This window comes from Zychaea mexicana (assembly GCF_025766255.1).
Source record: "Zychaea mexicana strain RSA 1403 chromosome Unknown BDB00scaffold_51, whole genome shotgun sequence".
In the NCBI taxonomy this organism is placed as follows: Eukaryota; Fungi; Mucoromycota; class Mucoromycetes; order Mucorales; family Lichtheimiaceae; genus Zychaea; species Zychaea mexicana.
In genome coordinates this window covers 260,980-276,003 of record NW_026516714.1, presented here as the reverse complement: position 1 = coordinate 276,003, position 15,024 = coordinate 260,980, and the positions used below count along the sequence as shown (strand labels likewise).

At 42.3% G+C, this 15,024-nt stretch overlaps 5 protein-coding genes across 5 annotated transcripts; 1 reads left to right on the top strand and 4 right to left on the bottom strand.

The window, feature by feature from the left end:
* Positions 1–5,018: 5,018 nt before the first annotated feature.
* Positions 5,019–5,716, bottom strand: BDB00DRAFT_830286 (uncharacterized protein; the record flags this gene model as incomplete). Its single annotated transcript, XM_053124019.1, has 3 exons — positions 5,541–5,716; positions 5,250–5,485; positions 5,019–5,210 (listed from the first exon to the last, which is right to left on the bottom strand). Exons 1-3 carry the CDS (start codon positions 5,605–5,607, stop codon positions 5,019–5,021), a joined length of 495 nt encoding a protein of 164 aa, XP_052978382.1. The 5' UTR covers positions 5,608–5,716.
* Positions 5,717–5,791: 75 nt separating this feature from the next.
* Positions 5,792–6,319, bottom strand: BDB00DRAFT_830283 (uncharacterized protein). The gene is made up of 2 exons (XM_053124018.1): positions 5,932–6,319; positions 5,792–5,847 (listed from the first exon to the last, which is right to left on the bottom strand). Exon 1 carries the CDS (start codon positions 6,307–6,309, stop codon positions 6,136–6,138), a length of 174 nt encoding a protein of 57 aa, XP_052978381.1. The 5' UTR covers positions 6,310–6,319; the 3' UTR covers positions 5,792–5,847; positions 5,932–6,135.
* A 2,603-nt stretch (positions 6,320–8,922) lies between these two features.
* BDB00DRAFT_789069 (uncharacterized protein) lies at positions 8,923–9,755 on the bottom strand (the record flags this gene model as incomplete). The annotated part of the gene is made up of 3 exons (XM_053120852.1): positions 8,923–8,934; positions 8,987–9,159; positions 9,389–9,755. 3 exons carry the CDS (start codon positions 9,753–9,755, stop codon positions 8,923–8,925), a joined length of 552 nt encoding a protein of 183 aa, XP_052978380.1.
* A 2,493-nt stretch (positions 9,756–12,248) lies between these two features.
* BDB00DRAFT_830277 (HAUS augmin-like complex subunit 4) lies at positions 12,249–13,356 on the top strand. The gene is made up of 4 exons (XM_053124017.1): positions 12,249–12,399; positions 12,494–12,624; positions 12,730–12,798; positions 12,882–13,356. Exons 1-4 carry the CDS (start codon positions 12,304–12,306, stop codon positions 13,057–13,059), a joined length of 474 nt encoding a protein of 157 aa, XP_052978379.1. The 5' UTR covers positions 12,249–12,303; the 3' UTR covers positions 13,060–13,356.
* BDB00DRAFT_830273 (sorting nexin-3) lies at positions 13,213–14,557 on the bottom strand. The gene is made up of 4 exons (XM_053124016.1): positions 14,280–14,557; positions 14,139–14,182; positions 13,760–13,956; positions 13,213–13,618 (listed from the first exon to the last, which is right to left on the bottom strand). Exons 1-4 carry the CDS (start codon positions 14,425–14,427, stop codon positions 13,525–13,527), a joined length of 483 nt encoding a protein of 160 aa, XP_052978378.1. The 5' UTR covers positions 14,428–14,557; the 3' UTR covers positions 13,213–13,524.
* Positions 14,558–15,024: the final 467 nt, after the last annotated feature.

Here is a 15,024-nt window from a genome sequence, read left to right as displayed (position 1 = left end):
CACCACAATGAGGACCAAGCAAGGAGGAGTCAATGTGAGCTCATCACTACTGAACTATACTATTTGTCATATAATTCTTTGTACTACTGCTGTTTGCTAAACAATATAGCTGGCACCAAATGATCGAGAGTAATTATCCCGCCGCTTCTCTTCGCTAAAATGTTTATGAGCATTGCCCAGTAGATGCAATATGAGTACTAAACGCACAATGCGGCGTTTCTTTACTACATAGTGCAGTCGCTCGAGGACACAAGCAACAGCATAATATAATGAAAAAGAGAAAGATGCCTAACATAGAATATCTTATATAGGAGGCTACTTTCACTATTTGGTAAGCGTTAAAAGAAGGAGAAAGTTAGCATTCAACATGGTGAGCGAAATATGTACCCTTCTAAGTTTGAAAGAAAAAACAATGTTAATACTCAAATATGTGTGATTTTCGCTCATGCTTGATCATACGCTCGCTCGCACACACGCGGACGTAGACACAAACATACATACAGTACTCAATCCACCTAGTACAGGTATGATGGCAAAGAAGAGTCATATAGGTTTATCCATGTTTCGATTTATCGAGCGCCACTGTTTGGATGGCCCTTGTTCTTCTGCTTTTGGCGAAAGAAAACGTTGACAATGTATAAATCACAAAGTGTATTTGTTTTGTTTTCGTTACCTTTTCTGATATGTATAGCCGTCAATACCGTCAAAAACTTGTGACAGCTGTATATATAAGCATGGTCGCGTACCTTATTGTTTGGATCAGCAAAACGTGATGCAGTCTATGAGAGCTGCCAGACTTTCATGCACCAAAACTATGATTACGGAAAGTCATGTGATGATAACAATGAGGTGACAGATTTGATCCTTCTGCACTGTAAGGCATCATACTGCAGAAAAAGAAACGCCACTTGAACTATAATACAAGTTTTTATCATAGATTCTCTTGCATAGACTACTGATGCTACAAGATGTATTGTGCGTCATGTTATCTTTCAAATGTCTAGAAAAGATATGAAAAGCAGCGGAATTCAACAAGTGAAAACGTTTTCTGGGTGAAAAATATAGTGTTGATATTTTATTATTACATAGAAGGGCATTTGCGTAAAAAGTGATAGCTTCGTTTGTTACGAAAGGGGCATTCACTAATCTCCAGCTCTTTCAAAACACGACTGCTGCTTGCATTCCCCCATGTTTGAATTCCTTGATCCGTCACACCTTCCAACGTATCCAACTCAGTTGAGTCCAAACTGCTCAGATTTACCAAGGCCGCGTTGTAAAGGCGCTGTCATTCGATGGGCTGTTTTCTTCTTATTTCTGCAGGTCGAATGTTTCTTTTTAATTGCTTTTCACCAAGAGTTCCCAAACAAATTGACAAGTAATCGATCAACACTACGTCTCACATGTGCCGACTCATCTTGGTGTTTCACGGATCAACTAGGCTAAAGAAGAAGTTGTCATTATATTGGTCACGCAATTCACATTAGCTGCTATCCGAGGCATTGAGCCGGATGGATCTTTTATTCACGCATCCCATATTACTTAATCCTATATGCTTAACAATAATATGATAATGCATCTGTTCAATGTACATGCTGTGTGATAGTTACGCAGAACAAGACTTTGCTCCACATAGTGAGAACTTCTGTCATCATAATAAACCGGTTTTAACTCTTTTCGGGTCTCGTTCTCTTAAACTGCTCATCGACTGCTTAGAACTAGGCAATGTTATTTCGTGTAAATATAGAAAACATGGACGTCATAGCGCGTGTACAGTTGGCCAAGGCGAACAAACACGATACCAAAGCACAAGCGAAACCCAAGCGAAGCACAAGCGAAACCCAAGCGCAACCCAAGGTACTTTGAACACATACATACACTGTGCCATGAAATCCGAGCTTCAACATCTGTTTGGCAAGCACGTTTTTCTCTGGGCTGATTCGCGATTGTCTAGATACGGTTATATAGCACCAGTACTTAGAGAATGGTGTTATTAGCGCTGTGCGGTGCTTCAACGGACTCAAAACGTTGGAAATATATTAGTTTTTCGACGTGCCTGGTAAAGCTTTGGCAATTGGATCTCAAGTCGTCAAAAGAAGTCAGGTTTCACCGGGTGGCCGCAGTAAGCGATCAAGTGGCTTGACTTGGACTCCGTCAACATGGTGCAACTGTTGTCATTAAGTATCGTTAGCGATGGCTGGAAGCTGATTGATAATTGAAAAATTTTCATTAACTCTGTCGTCACTAAGGCGACAACCAGTCGCTCAAATCGTGTGACAAAGTGTCCACGACACTAAAAAACTATAGAGGCCACCGTCATCACCATCACAACAACAGCAGTTATGGAAGCAGCCATGTCAACAACAACAACAATAACGGTAGCAGCAACGCTGGTGACCAAGAACAGGTTCAAGAAGAGCGAGCAGCAGCAGGAGCAACATTAACATCCGCATATCACACGCTTGTAGAGCTCGCACAACATAGTGGCGAGCCTTTCGATGTGGCTGTCTGATTTAACAGACATTTTCGGCGGTTCGTCATTTTTATTTGTTAATAGTGTCTAAATAATCTTTTTCAATGGTCAAAGTAAGAGTATTGCGCTATTTGTTGTAATGGAGAGATTATCAACAGAGTTGAGCAACCCCCCCAGCGGCACTGTATCCTGACACCAGCTGAACTACCATCCGCAGGCAATCGTAGTTGTGTACAGTGGTCACCTGTAAACTCAAAGATAAGATCACCGATTTTTGTGCGAAAGTGAAGAGATGTGAAAAATAACGGATCCTGCACACGTATACCGTGAAGCCCTGTGATATTAACTACATAATAAATAATTACTGGCTATGGTGTGCATGCATTTAGGTGGAATATCATACCTTGGCTGCTGGTTTTTTATATTATAAAAGAGAACACAGAGCGCAAACACATATATAAATATACTGTGGTAAAAAACACACTTTTACACTGCCTGAAACATCATCAGCATAAGACTTTCGTCTAAATATCAAACAAAAGCATACACAGCAATTACCACGGCAACCAGCTAAGCACTGTAGCATAGAGACAATCCAACCGAATTGTGTAAAGCACGTAAACATTATACTCGGATGATCCAGCTTATGTATGATAATGGATTGACGCGATATGATGCATAGACGTATGTCATCCGTGATCTCTTGAATCTCTTGTGCGATTATTTACCTAAAATAGGGCGGCTAATGATGCACTCGGAATGGATGTTTTGTCACCACAAGTTATATTAGCAAAGTCAAATCCGAAAAAAAGCAAAAGTATCTGGAAAGGAGGGGATTCGGGTATGATAGCGGATAGTGTTATGCAAGTTGTTTAATATCTTATCACCAAAATGACTGAACGTGTATTGCATTGGGTTGGAGTAAATAAGTGCTGAACGCCGTAGCCAGTGTCTTCATGGGATCCAGTGAGACATTGTATTAACTGTGGTGGCGCTCTTTTATATAAGTATATATATATATATATATATACCCACGGCATCCAGCGATAGCCGATCTCCCCAAGCCCGCAATGATGGATGTGGGCAGCTTAAAATGAATTGTCAAGTTATAGAGCAGCATGGCTGTTTTCAGCATAGTATGCGCGTCATCCAAGAGCTACTATTATCTATAGAAGCTGCTTCTTCAGGTTGATACTGTTGTTTGGTTTGCTCGTTTTATCAACCACCTCCCTTAGCAGTAGCGATACAAAGTCAATCAGACGTGGTGTGATTTGATTGGCGTATGTGTGGTTGATGTATGATATATGTGGGAAAAAAACAAAATACAAAGAAAAGCAGGATGGTCGGCTCGTACAAGAGTCAAGCATGCATAATCTAAGCCTTGCTTCTGAGCACATGAGTTCGTCTTACGTGTACTCTCATGTTCTATGTGAAAGTTGTGCCAACGATGTTTTCGGTTATTCAAGGGGTTGAAAGGGGCGTGGCAAGCGAAACATACCATTAAACCGGTTCTCTCAGCTTAGAACAGCTTGCCTTAAGCGCCGTTGTTGCTGGTGTGCATAGACTCCCAACAAATTTTTCCTTTCGATTATTTTCGCGAGCAGAACTGCGCGACCACAGAAATGTAAAAAGAAAGAAAGATGAAAAGCGCGTACCAAAGTGTGATAAAGCGCGTTGTGATCGTGTTACTGTCGGCTACGATACGGAAGATCTGTCATTATTCCCCGCATTGTTAGCCTGGACCTGTGGAACGCTCTTTGGCCAGAGGTGGTAGAAGCTCTCTGGGAGAGATGGCAAACGCTCTATGGAGAGATGGCAAACGCTCTATGGGAGAGATGGCGAACGCTCTATGGGAGGCAGCCAGCACTCACCCAGGTTTATTTGTTAAAGGCTGTTAGCAAAGAGAAGGGCTTCAAAGACACTCGACGTCATCCTCATTCTACCGTTACCGAGCTTCACCACTTGTCCTTGGTATACACTTTGCTTTGGAGCACGTGTACTGCACGGTCGTCAACTTCTGCGCCATTATTTCTTTGTGTATATGGCTTCTATTTATGTGAGCTTCTTGTTACAATATCAGTAATTTTTATTTTCTACAATGTCAATCATTCCCGGCACCTGCCATTTACTTTTTCTCTGGGATCTTGTTGCTGAAACACTGTAAACCGTGTCTGTGCGCCTTGTGGCCCGACGGGTGCACGTATCTTCCTATTCAAAAACAGGCGGCGACACCGTCGGGGCACGCCCTGCATGATACCGGTGAAACATATTTCGTAGGACTATCAAAACACGCAGACCACATACGCCTTCTTCTTGACCGCTTGACCGTGTCTCTTCAACACTTCTACTTCACATGGTATCTTCCCTGCCATTTTACTTTCCCACCTGCTGATTGAATGCCGAATTACAAGTCACGTGACGTGTTTTTGAATGACGAATCACAAGTCACGTGACGTGTTTTTTCTAAGCGGCGGGGTCAATCCAAAAAGCATAAATACGCCCACATTTTTCAGGCCATTTCGTTTTTTCTCTTCACTCTTTCTTTCCTTCATTTTTCTTTTTCCTTCACTCCCATGCCTCCTCCTGGTCTTCTCTTGGCTCTTCCCTTGGCTCTGGTTCTTCCCTTGGTTCTGGCTCTTCCCCTGGCTCTGGCTCTTCCCTTGGTTCTGGTCTTCCCCTGGCTCTGGCTCTTCCCTTGGTCCTGGCTCTTCCCTTGGTCCTGGTCTTGCCTCTGTCGGTCCTGGTCTCAGCCTTTTTCCCGTGGTCCCTGGCTGCCTACAACCGGTCCCTGCTTTGGGCTGTCCAGTCTGGCGTTCAACGGTGTTGGCCACAACCGATCTTCAGGCGAGATCAGAGGACGGAGAAATCCTTTTCGGTTTCTCGCCATAGAAATATGGTAGTGTCCTTTCGGTTGGATGCCTTGTCTGCTGGTCTGGTCTGGTCTGCCATGGTGGGGGTCGCAATGAGGAGCCAGGTGCCACTGTAGATCGCGTTCGACTCCTAGGACTCGACTGTCTGGCATTCGTCTCTCGGCAATCAACTCTCTGGCGTGCGACTCTCAGCAATCGACGCTCGGCAATCAACTCTCTGGCATGCGTCTCTCTGGCATTCGACTCTCGGCAATCGACTCTCGGCATTCGACTCTCGGCATTCGACTCTCGGCAATCAGCTCCCAGCTTCAGTACTCGGCCCCCAGCATCCGAGTATCCAGTAAGCAGCTCCTCCAGCATTCGACAACAGCAGCAAAATTTTTTTTTTTTTGGGTGTTTCGAGAGTCAATTCTTTCCCCTACCCCCACCCCTTCCCTTTCCTCTTCCCTTTCCTCTTCCCTTTCCTCTTCCCTTTCCTCTTCCCCCACCCCTTCCCTTTCCTCTTCCCTTTCCTCTTCCCTTCCGTCTACCCTTCCATCTTCCTTCCGTCCTTCCCTCCCTTCCTTCCCTTCCGTCTACCCTTCCATCTTCCTTCCGTCCTTCCCTTCCTTCTTCCCCACTCACAGGCAATCCACAACCGATTGCTTGCACTTGACTCTCGAAACGTAGCGTACGTCATGGTTCCCACTCGTTTGTACCATGATGGCTGGGTTTGTGGTTGATTGACCCAGCCAAATGATTGGGAGACTGGGACTCCCAGGCCGAGGCATTGGTGGCTTTCTTTTCCTCCCCCTTTTACATACTTCTTCTGTTTCTTCTTGCTTTCTTCATGCTTTTTGTATAGCCTACGGGTTGTGCGGACTGCTTGTTGAGGTCACTTTGTAAAATCGCGTTCTTATTATTTGTCTTTATTGTCCACTGATTGTGTTCTTTTAATAAAATTTGTACCCTTCGACTATTGATATTCATAACGATAACTTTTGTCTTTTATAAAATGTTTCTTTACTCTAATATTACAATGAATAAAAACCTGCTCTTTTACTTTATGTCCTGCTTAAACTCATTTACAATTTCTTTCCTTGTGAAGATATTTGCGTGTCGCTTCACCTTGCAATATCCATTTTCTTTCTGACTGTGTTCAATCGTCTTCGCCGCTTCATTTGACAGTTAGGAAAGAACTCATGTTTTGGCGTGCTGTGTCCTTGTTCTTATACAATGCTGACAATGTCAAATGGCTCACATTAGATTCGTAATTACTTTTACTTTGCAATGACTCGATCAATTCTAAACATAATATCTGGGCAACTGGTTGACGCAAGCATAATGCACAGACCGTTTGATACAATGTCAAAGTGTTGTGAAACCCGTAGCGTAGCAATATCAGTACTGGGCACATCAGAAAGTTTCTTGCAACAGCAGGAACTCTTTTGGACTTGGAACAAGTTGATCGAGCTTTGTATGCTTAAACTGTAGTTTCTCATAGGATCTGCACGACATGCACTCTACAGGCCAGATCTAGTTGCCTATAATCCCGGTTATTATAATACATATAATCATTAGTAGAATCGTTTTAAAACACGTTTCAAATGGCTTTCTATCAAAGCCTAAATGGATGTGCCCATCTGTTTGGGAGATCGCCTGAGATTGAGCTGCCTTTGGAGCGCCGGATATGTTCTCAGGTGGAGGCAGTTCGACACATTTGCAGCCAAGGTACTAGGTAGGTCAATGCGCTTTTAAAAGCGTTTTCCCAAAATTTTATTTTATTGCTCGAATATCGTCTATTTTACTCCTACGACCACTACAGCCGGCGTCGTTTGATAATGATGGATTCCATCTCTGAAAAATCGCCATCGTAGTTACCATTAATGAAGAATTTAGCAAATTTTCGAACATCATAACAGAATACGGAAAAACGAAAATGCAAGTGTTTTCGTTTATGTAAAAGTGTTTTTGGATTGATATACAATTTTCTTTTGACGTGTTGACCCGAAAAAGACCTTGAAGAAGACGATGATGATGTTGCTTGTCCATCTTTTTCGTCGTCATCGTCGTCCAAGACTAAAGTTGCGGCAGCAAACATGACCATTTGAAAAGTCTTGCTACTGCTATTCTGTAATAGCGTGATAAGGCCATGCTTGCTAACTCTTGTCGGCAGTATCCATGGTTTTTCTGGGCTAATGTTAGGGACCAACGTAGGAGGAACAGACACTTTTGTCCAGGGCAAAAACGTCATTTTTTGTAAGCATGGAAAGCTTTCACCGTTCAATGTGGCAAGCGTATCATGGGACAAATATGTGATTGGACCGAACCTGAGTCTTTGGAGTGCTTTTGCTGTAGCACCCAGAGTACTTAAAAAGGTCCGGACCACACGATCGCTACTGCTGCTGCTGCTGCCATGACCATTGCTGTCAATATCATCGTTGTAACCGAATGGGTAACAACCCGCGAGAAAGAGATCTTTAAGCGTGGGGACGTGTGCTATTGCCATGAGTAGCTCGGTGGTAAAGTTGATTCGATCTAACTTTATCGTGCTCAATGCGTTGTTGTTGTTTGACGACAACGATTGCGAAGGTGAATTGGACTGTTGTTGTTGGTGATGTGAAAGATAGTGAAATAGACCTGACGTTATGATGGGTGGTGTGTTCAAACTCGGCCATTGTGAAAGGCTGATCTCAAGGTATTTTAGGTTTCGCAAAGGCTCAAAGTACCCTGGATGGTCGCTACCACCAGAAAGTGTCATGATCGTTCTGTTACTCATGATGAGGGTTTCTAACCGAGGCATGCGAGCGAGTAGTGGTGCCAATGAAATTTTTTCGGGATCGTCGTAATGTAGACGTGTTTTTACAAATGAAACGCGCTTGAGACAGAGTTTTCGGAGAGAGGGCAGTGTCTGCAATTGGACGGATGATGATCTTGCGGATGATGACGCTTGGAAGAGAGTACGTTGATTCAATCTATGTAGGAGCCTGTGAATATGTAAGTTTTGGATCGTGGGGCAGGCGTTGAGCAGGGTAATAAACGAATGAGTATCGAATCTGATGTGATCACATATGAACGTGTGCAGCTGAGGCATTGTTTGCAAGGATCGAAAAAGAGATGACCAGTTGGTAATAGGACTTTGTCTGACGCTGTTGTTGTTATTGCTGTCGGTGTCGGTCCTGTACTGGGTGAGATGCAAATATTGAATAATGCGTTGTTGGTTTCTGCTACGTAAATGTTGAATGGTATAATCGTAGTATGGAAAATCAGATATACACAGATTTTGAAAACCTGCTTCCTCTTTCTCTTCGTCTTTGATATCCGAGCCACCGCTGTTCTGTTCGAGGCTGGTGATGGTATGTGGGTGGTTTTCTTGTTGTAGAAGCATGATGATGCTGGGATCCGAGTCATCATCATTGTAGGTGCAGTTCCCCACGTACGACACTATCTTTGGGCAATACCATAAGAGATCGCTTAGGTGTACAGATGTGTCAAAATTCGTCATGTGGTGCTCGTATAGACTAGCCATCCGTTTAGATGCACCAATGAAACATCGAAGATTTGGGCATTTCTCCAGGATTGGTTCAAGACGTAGCGGTGCATTCAGCAAAACGTCTATATGCAAGTAAATGAGGTGGTCAAATGTGGCAGACCTTGGTGCTGTTACTTTTGTTGAAGATCGCGGTTGTTGCTCACACACAGCTTCGCTACCACTGCCACTACGAGTACTGCTGTTATCACTCATCATAATGAGTGTTTCGTCAACATGGGGCTCTTGATTGTGTATGGCAGCGACCAGAACTGCGGAATCGGCGGGTTTGTATGTAAAATGGGTAAGAGCTGGACATGCGGACAGTACATTGAAAAACGCCACGTTGGATCGATGGTTCTTTAACGACAAATGCGTGAGACGTGTGTCATTATTATCATTCGACGCCAGCTGGTGTAGCTGTTGAATAAAGGCAACTTGGTCCTTTGTGACACAATTGTTGAGAGCTTTTGAAGAAAGGGTACCCAGTGTCAGATGGGTCTTTGGCATATAAAAAATTATGCGAGTTTTTTTTTTTACCTAACGTTTGAATTTGATCACAGCTCCAATCAATCAAGTTCTGCATCATCCAATACAAGTCGAGCTCATACTCAAACCCAACCAGTTCAACGTGTTTGACATGACTTCCAAGACATCGTTTGAGACAACACATTGTGCTTTTTGAGTGACTAGCGTCCAATACGGCATCAAGATGGCGTTGGGACAGTGTTACGGACTCCCAAATGTGGGTAATGTACTGTGGTACGTGATTGTACCATTCGTGACAGACACCGACGCAGGCAATACAATCGCGCTGTTTGAGTTGAGAAAAAATCTTGTTGAGAATGTCAAAAGGTAGTTGCGTTAGGAATGTCGTAGGCAAGTTTCTGTGGTGCTTTGCTGACATTTTTTGTTTTTTTTTTTTGGTAATTATGCTATTTTAGTATAGCAGCAACAATTGTAGTAGTAAACAGAAGATTCGATGGATATTAGGAAAGAGTACATGAAAAGCGGGTTTCGCGTGTAGGTCACTCATTATACTGTGTGTTCGATAACTGCAAGTAACGTGACTATAACTTTTGCCACATACATGAGCACTATGCAGGAGCCCCTTATTTCGGTCAATGATGTTGGTACACACCGTTAATCTAGATACGATGAACAGGGAATCCACTGTGAATTTTCATATTGTTTTATATACGTCCAAGGTCTGTGCAATACATTCTTTACGTTTACCTTAACGGATAACTAATTGTTGCTGCTTTTGCACTACATACTAGATGTGCACTAGGAGCAAAAAGTGTCTGCGTGGGGAAGAAAAGTTAGAGAGTTGTTTACGTTGTAACTTGTCTTGTGTGCAACCTCAACCCTTCCCCCCCCTCCTTTGTTGTCACTTATCAGAGACTTGGAAATGATGTACGGAAAGAACTACGTATTCCGTAAATATTTACAAATGGCTTTTGATATATAAAAGCGACACCTTACGACGCATCTCTTTCTCGTTTTTTTATTAAAACTCATCCACAATGATACCGCAGCAGGATACGTCGCACTATGTCCTCTTGTGAACTTGGAGACGCCTCGGAAGTGTTTGGTTGAATGTTTACAACAAGACACCAACAGTTTTACTCATCATGAAGACGCTGAGCTCAAAGGAGAGCGTCGAACAGCAGCCCGTTCTAATTCTATTTAACGGTACCTGGGAATCATCAATCTACAAAAAGATGGCGACGAGCATGCGTGTAATTTGCTGCGTACTGGTGATAATTTGGATCTGGAACATTTTAGAACATTTATTTCGTATAGTCTAGCTAGCAGTAAAAGCGTAATCATTTTCTTCATCTCCCCCAGCTAAATAAGTTAACATATTTCCTCCAAGTTCTATTGAAGAGGGGAAGGGGTTATCGTTATTGTTGTCTTCACATCCATAGCAACAGGTTGTTGCTGTTGTCACTAATCTCTTTAATTTCTGTTGTGGATTCCCTGTGCTCCCGGTAAAACTGTAAGGCCGATCCCAACTCAATGGCATAGAATATTCATCGTTACACTCTCCCCCCCCCCTTTCTTTTTCTACATGCCGCCCGCCCATAAACTTTATGAGATTGCAAAGTCATTGATGAATCACGTGTAGAAGCAAATATGTACCAAAAAAAGACAACACCGATGTCATTGAGCAGCATTGGTTAAATCTGATTGGATCAGGGAGCTCCTACCAAAGAGTGACAAAGGCCAAAGAAGAATTGGTTTACATGTCATAGTGATGCAGCTCTGCGTCCGCACTTGCATATTTTGGGCGGCAGAGCAAAAGGAAGAACAGAAAAAGAAAGAACCTAGACCTCTTCCCCCCCCCCTTTTCGCAAAAATGATCTTCGTCTTTCTCGGAAGACCATACATTTAAGGAAAAAACGATGACATACGCACACCATGATAGCAGAGAGATTCTTCGGCTTGTTGTAGATTTTTGTACTTTTGCATAATTCTGTGACTTTTTTAAAAAGAGAGAGAGAGGGCTACACAAAGAAAAGGAAGGCTGCCATTTCTTAAACTCCACACCCCCCACCACCACACACACACACACACACACACACAATCTCTCCCTTCTTCTCCTAACACAAATACATAAAGTATATATAATACACCATGGACTACAATGACACTGCAATCGTCGATCGGATTCAACGAGATCACTTTTCACACAACTTTGTACCTCGGGACATTACACGTAAAATGGAAGAGGTACACTCTCTATAATATTGATACGCGACTTTATATTTCATTGTCTCTCTCTGTATCTATGCGCATTGAGAGTTGTTGCTGCTGTTTTTTTTTTCTAATTCTTTGTATAAATAAAACTATTAGTTTCGACGAACATACATTCAACCTTTCTTCGAAACACGACTCTTACTATCCGAAATTCAATCGTTGGTCAGCGATCCGGATCGATCGAAAATACTTAGTGATCAGGTTCGTTCTATAAAAACACACACCAACAGAAACCCTCCCTCCCCCCCCCTTCCATTTTCCAAAAAAAAAAAAAAAAGGCCCTCTAAAACTTTATTGTCATTTAGGAAAAACAATATATCGAAAGTATACTTTATCAACCCTCATTATCATGCAAAGAACAACAACAACAACAACAACAGCCACCACATCGACGATACGCAGAACAAGTATTTGGATTAACAGAAGATGGTCTTAAAGTACCTCCCATGGTAACGTATGAAGATAAGTTGATTTAAAATTATTCCAACATCAAAATAACGGATTTTTATTAGCAAATCAAATCAAAATTAAGCAATCAAGTAGACCTCGCATTACAAGAAAAATATAAAGAAATCCATCAACTCGCATCCATATACCAAGAACCCAACGACGACAGCAACAGCATTCATCGTCGTGGTGCTATAGGCACTGACGACGACCGTGACGATGACGATATTGATCAAGTAGTACACATGATCCAAGTGAAACAGCAAGAATTAACGCGCATGCGCATTCAGTTACCCGCAAAACGGGCATCACTCAATAAGCTAGTGACGCGGTTCGTAAAGGTACACAAACAAAAAAATGATTTTGTGCACTGATTATTATTTTGTGTGTGATATCGCTGAATATATCTTTTTCATATATATCTATGACATAAAGATTACTTTAGAGGTGCTGGACACGGTGTGGTCGATCATCCGAGAATTCAAGTGTGATTATGAGCAGACAAGGAATGCATCGTTTGATGCGTATTACTGTGCCTTGACTGACACCCTCTTATTACGTATCAAGTTAGTAGTAGTAGTTGTTTTCTTTTTCTGTGTTAATAATGAGAAAAACGAACGACCTTGCATGAATGGATTGTTCTGACGACTTTTTTTTTTTTTTTGCCCCAGAATTTTACATGTATCTACGTTACTAGCAACCTATGACACAGAACTTGTAGCCGCACTGCAATCATTACGGTAAAAACTTCACTTTTTGATATTTTAAAATACGGTGGGGTTTGGAGATAAAAACTCATCCTTTTTGTTTATACCACGATTAGGACAATCCTAGAGAATCGGTACTTGGATGCACGGACCCAACTTTCATTTGCCGAGAAAAAGTTGAAAGCGTATCAAGAGATGGGGCCCGAATTCGAGACGTTGGCAGATGCATACTTCAAGTTGTTAGAAGAAATCAAGGCTACTGAAGATGACATTCACCGAATAAAAAACAATTGAAAGAAATAGTTTGTGTATGTGTGTGTGTGTGTGTGTGTGTGTGTACAGAAAGAATAGAAAAAAAAAATATATTGTACAGTTAATTGTTTTTTCTTGGTTTTTGTTGTTGTCATTGTCGTTTGCAAGCGGGGAATAATAAGGAGGAAGCAAAGGGGAGGGTTGGGGACACATGTATATTCGGTGTGTATAAAGTATATAGTTATAGTCAAGAACTAGTAGTAGTAGTAGTAGTAGTGGTAAGCAACATCATTTTGATAGGGTGGCGTATATGGATGGTTAAGGGTAAAAATATGTGCCCGGGGAAGAAGACATATACTTGCTACACACCTGGTGTCTCTCCCCCATCAAAAATCTCCAAGAGTTCTCAAGCATGGCGTGTGTGTGTGTGTGTGTCGCGTGCGTATTGAATATTATGTGTGATGGCCATCCTCTCCGTTTTACTCGTTTCCTTCTTTTTCTTTTTTTTTAGTAGTTGTACGTATCGCGGGAGAAGTTGGGATCCTGGATAAATGCGGCCAAGACTTTGCTGCCTGTCTGCAAGAGCGGATGACCAGCCACACTACAAGATAAAAACACTATTAAGCTCTGTGGTTTTCTAAAACCAGTCAATCTATTCTCCCCCGCCCCCCGGTCACCGTTGCTCTCCTAATAAACGATACCTAAAAAACCACAGTAGAAAATCAATCCCCTGGGGACTTACATTTGTAAAAAGCGTTCCAAACCCTCTCTTCGTTGTTCAATCACTTCATCCGCAAATCGATTCGTAAACACTTTGCCTGGAAGCGGTGGGATATTCACACGGGTTGACTCGCGTTCCAGCACATCTCTGAACCATTCGAAATCACTGTATCGTCGGCGTACCGAGGATTGCTTGAGTTTGAATGCGGGAATATTCGTCTATATTAGATATGTATACACGTTTCAGTTTGAATAGATCTGTGTGTGTGTGTAGTAGTAGTAGTAAACTCAAAAAAAAAAACAAGCTACGCGCGCGCGCGCTCTCGCAAAGGGTGTGTGTTCGTCGTCGTCGTTGTTGTTTTTTTTTTCAATACGATTGTCGACGATAAAAGAAACTTTACCCTGCAAACGATCTCGTAATCGGTATACATCTTGCGACCAAAGCCTTGTTTTCAAACAATAAGTTGTTTTAATGAGTCTCTCTCTCTCTCTCTCTCTCTTTCAATATAGGTAAAACTATTCTAATAGAAACGTATAAATACCATGGGTCTGCGGATTCTTCACTTCGATTTCTAAAAAGTTCTCGGGAATGCCATAACGTTCTTCCACAGTCTGTTCCCTGGTAATGGGACCGGCCATGGTTTCAAAAGCTTGGAATCGAGGTGCAGACGAGCCTGTTGTGGTCGACATGATCTTTTTTAGTGTGTTAATTTGTTTTTGTGGCGAAAGAAACAAGAAAAAAAAGAAAGAAAGAAGAAAAAGAGCACTCTTTCACAGATTCGACAAAGGTCGGTGACGAAATCCCATCCTAATAGGGGCAGCACTCGTGGGGTTGAAAGTTCTCCGAATGTTTCTTTTCGTTCAAATCTTTCCCCCCACAAAAGAAAGTGGTTACGAAACACATCACATACTAAAACGGATCAACAAGCTTGATCATCGCCCTTATTTGTGTGCGTTTCATGGCGTCAACGGATGATGATGATGTTGGCCTGTTTTTTCTTAACTGCTTACTAACTAAAAGACGAGGGCGGGCTATCTTGTGCTACCGTATGGGTCCACACTGTGGTTGTGGAAATAGCAACGGACTAACTACAAGCTTTCTTAAACCAAGTTATGAGCACCATTGGTTTTAGCATGAGGATGGCTTTTTCACAAAGGAGAGATATCTCCATCATTTGGCTACAATCACGATACAACAACACACATGAAACACTTTGCCCAGCACTTTATAGTTTTTTATTATTAAAGAGTGTCTGTGGTATTTTTTTTATGCTTTCTGAGCTGGCG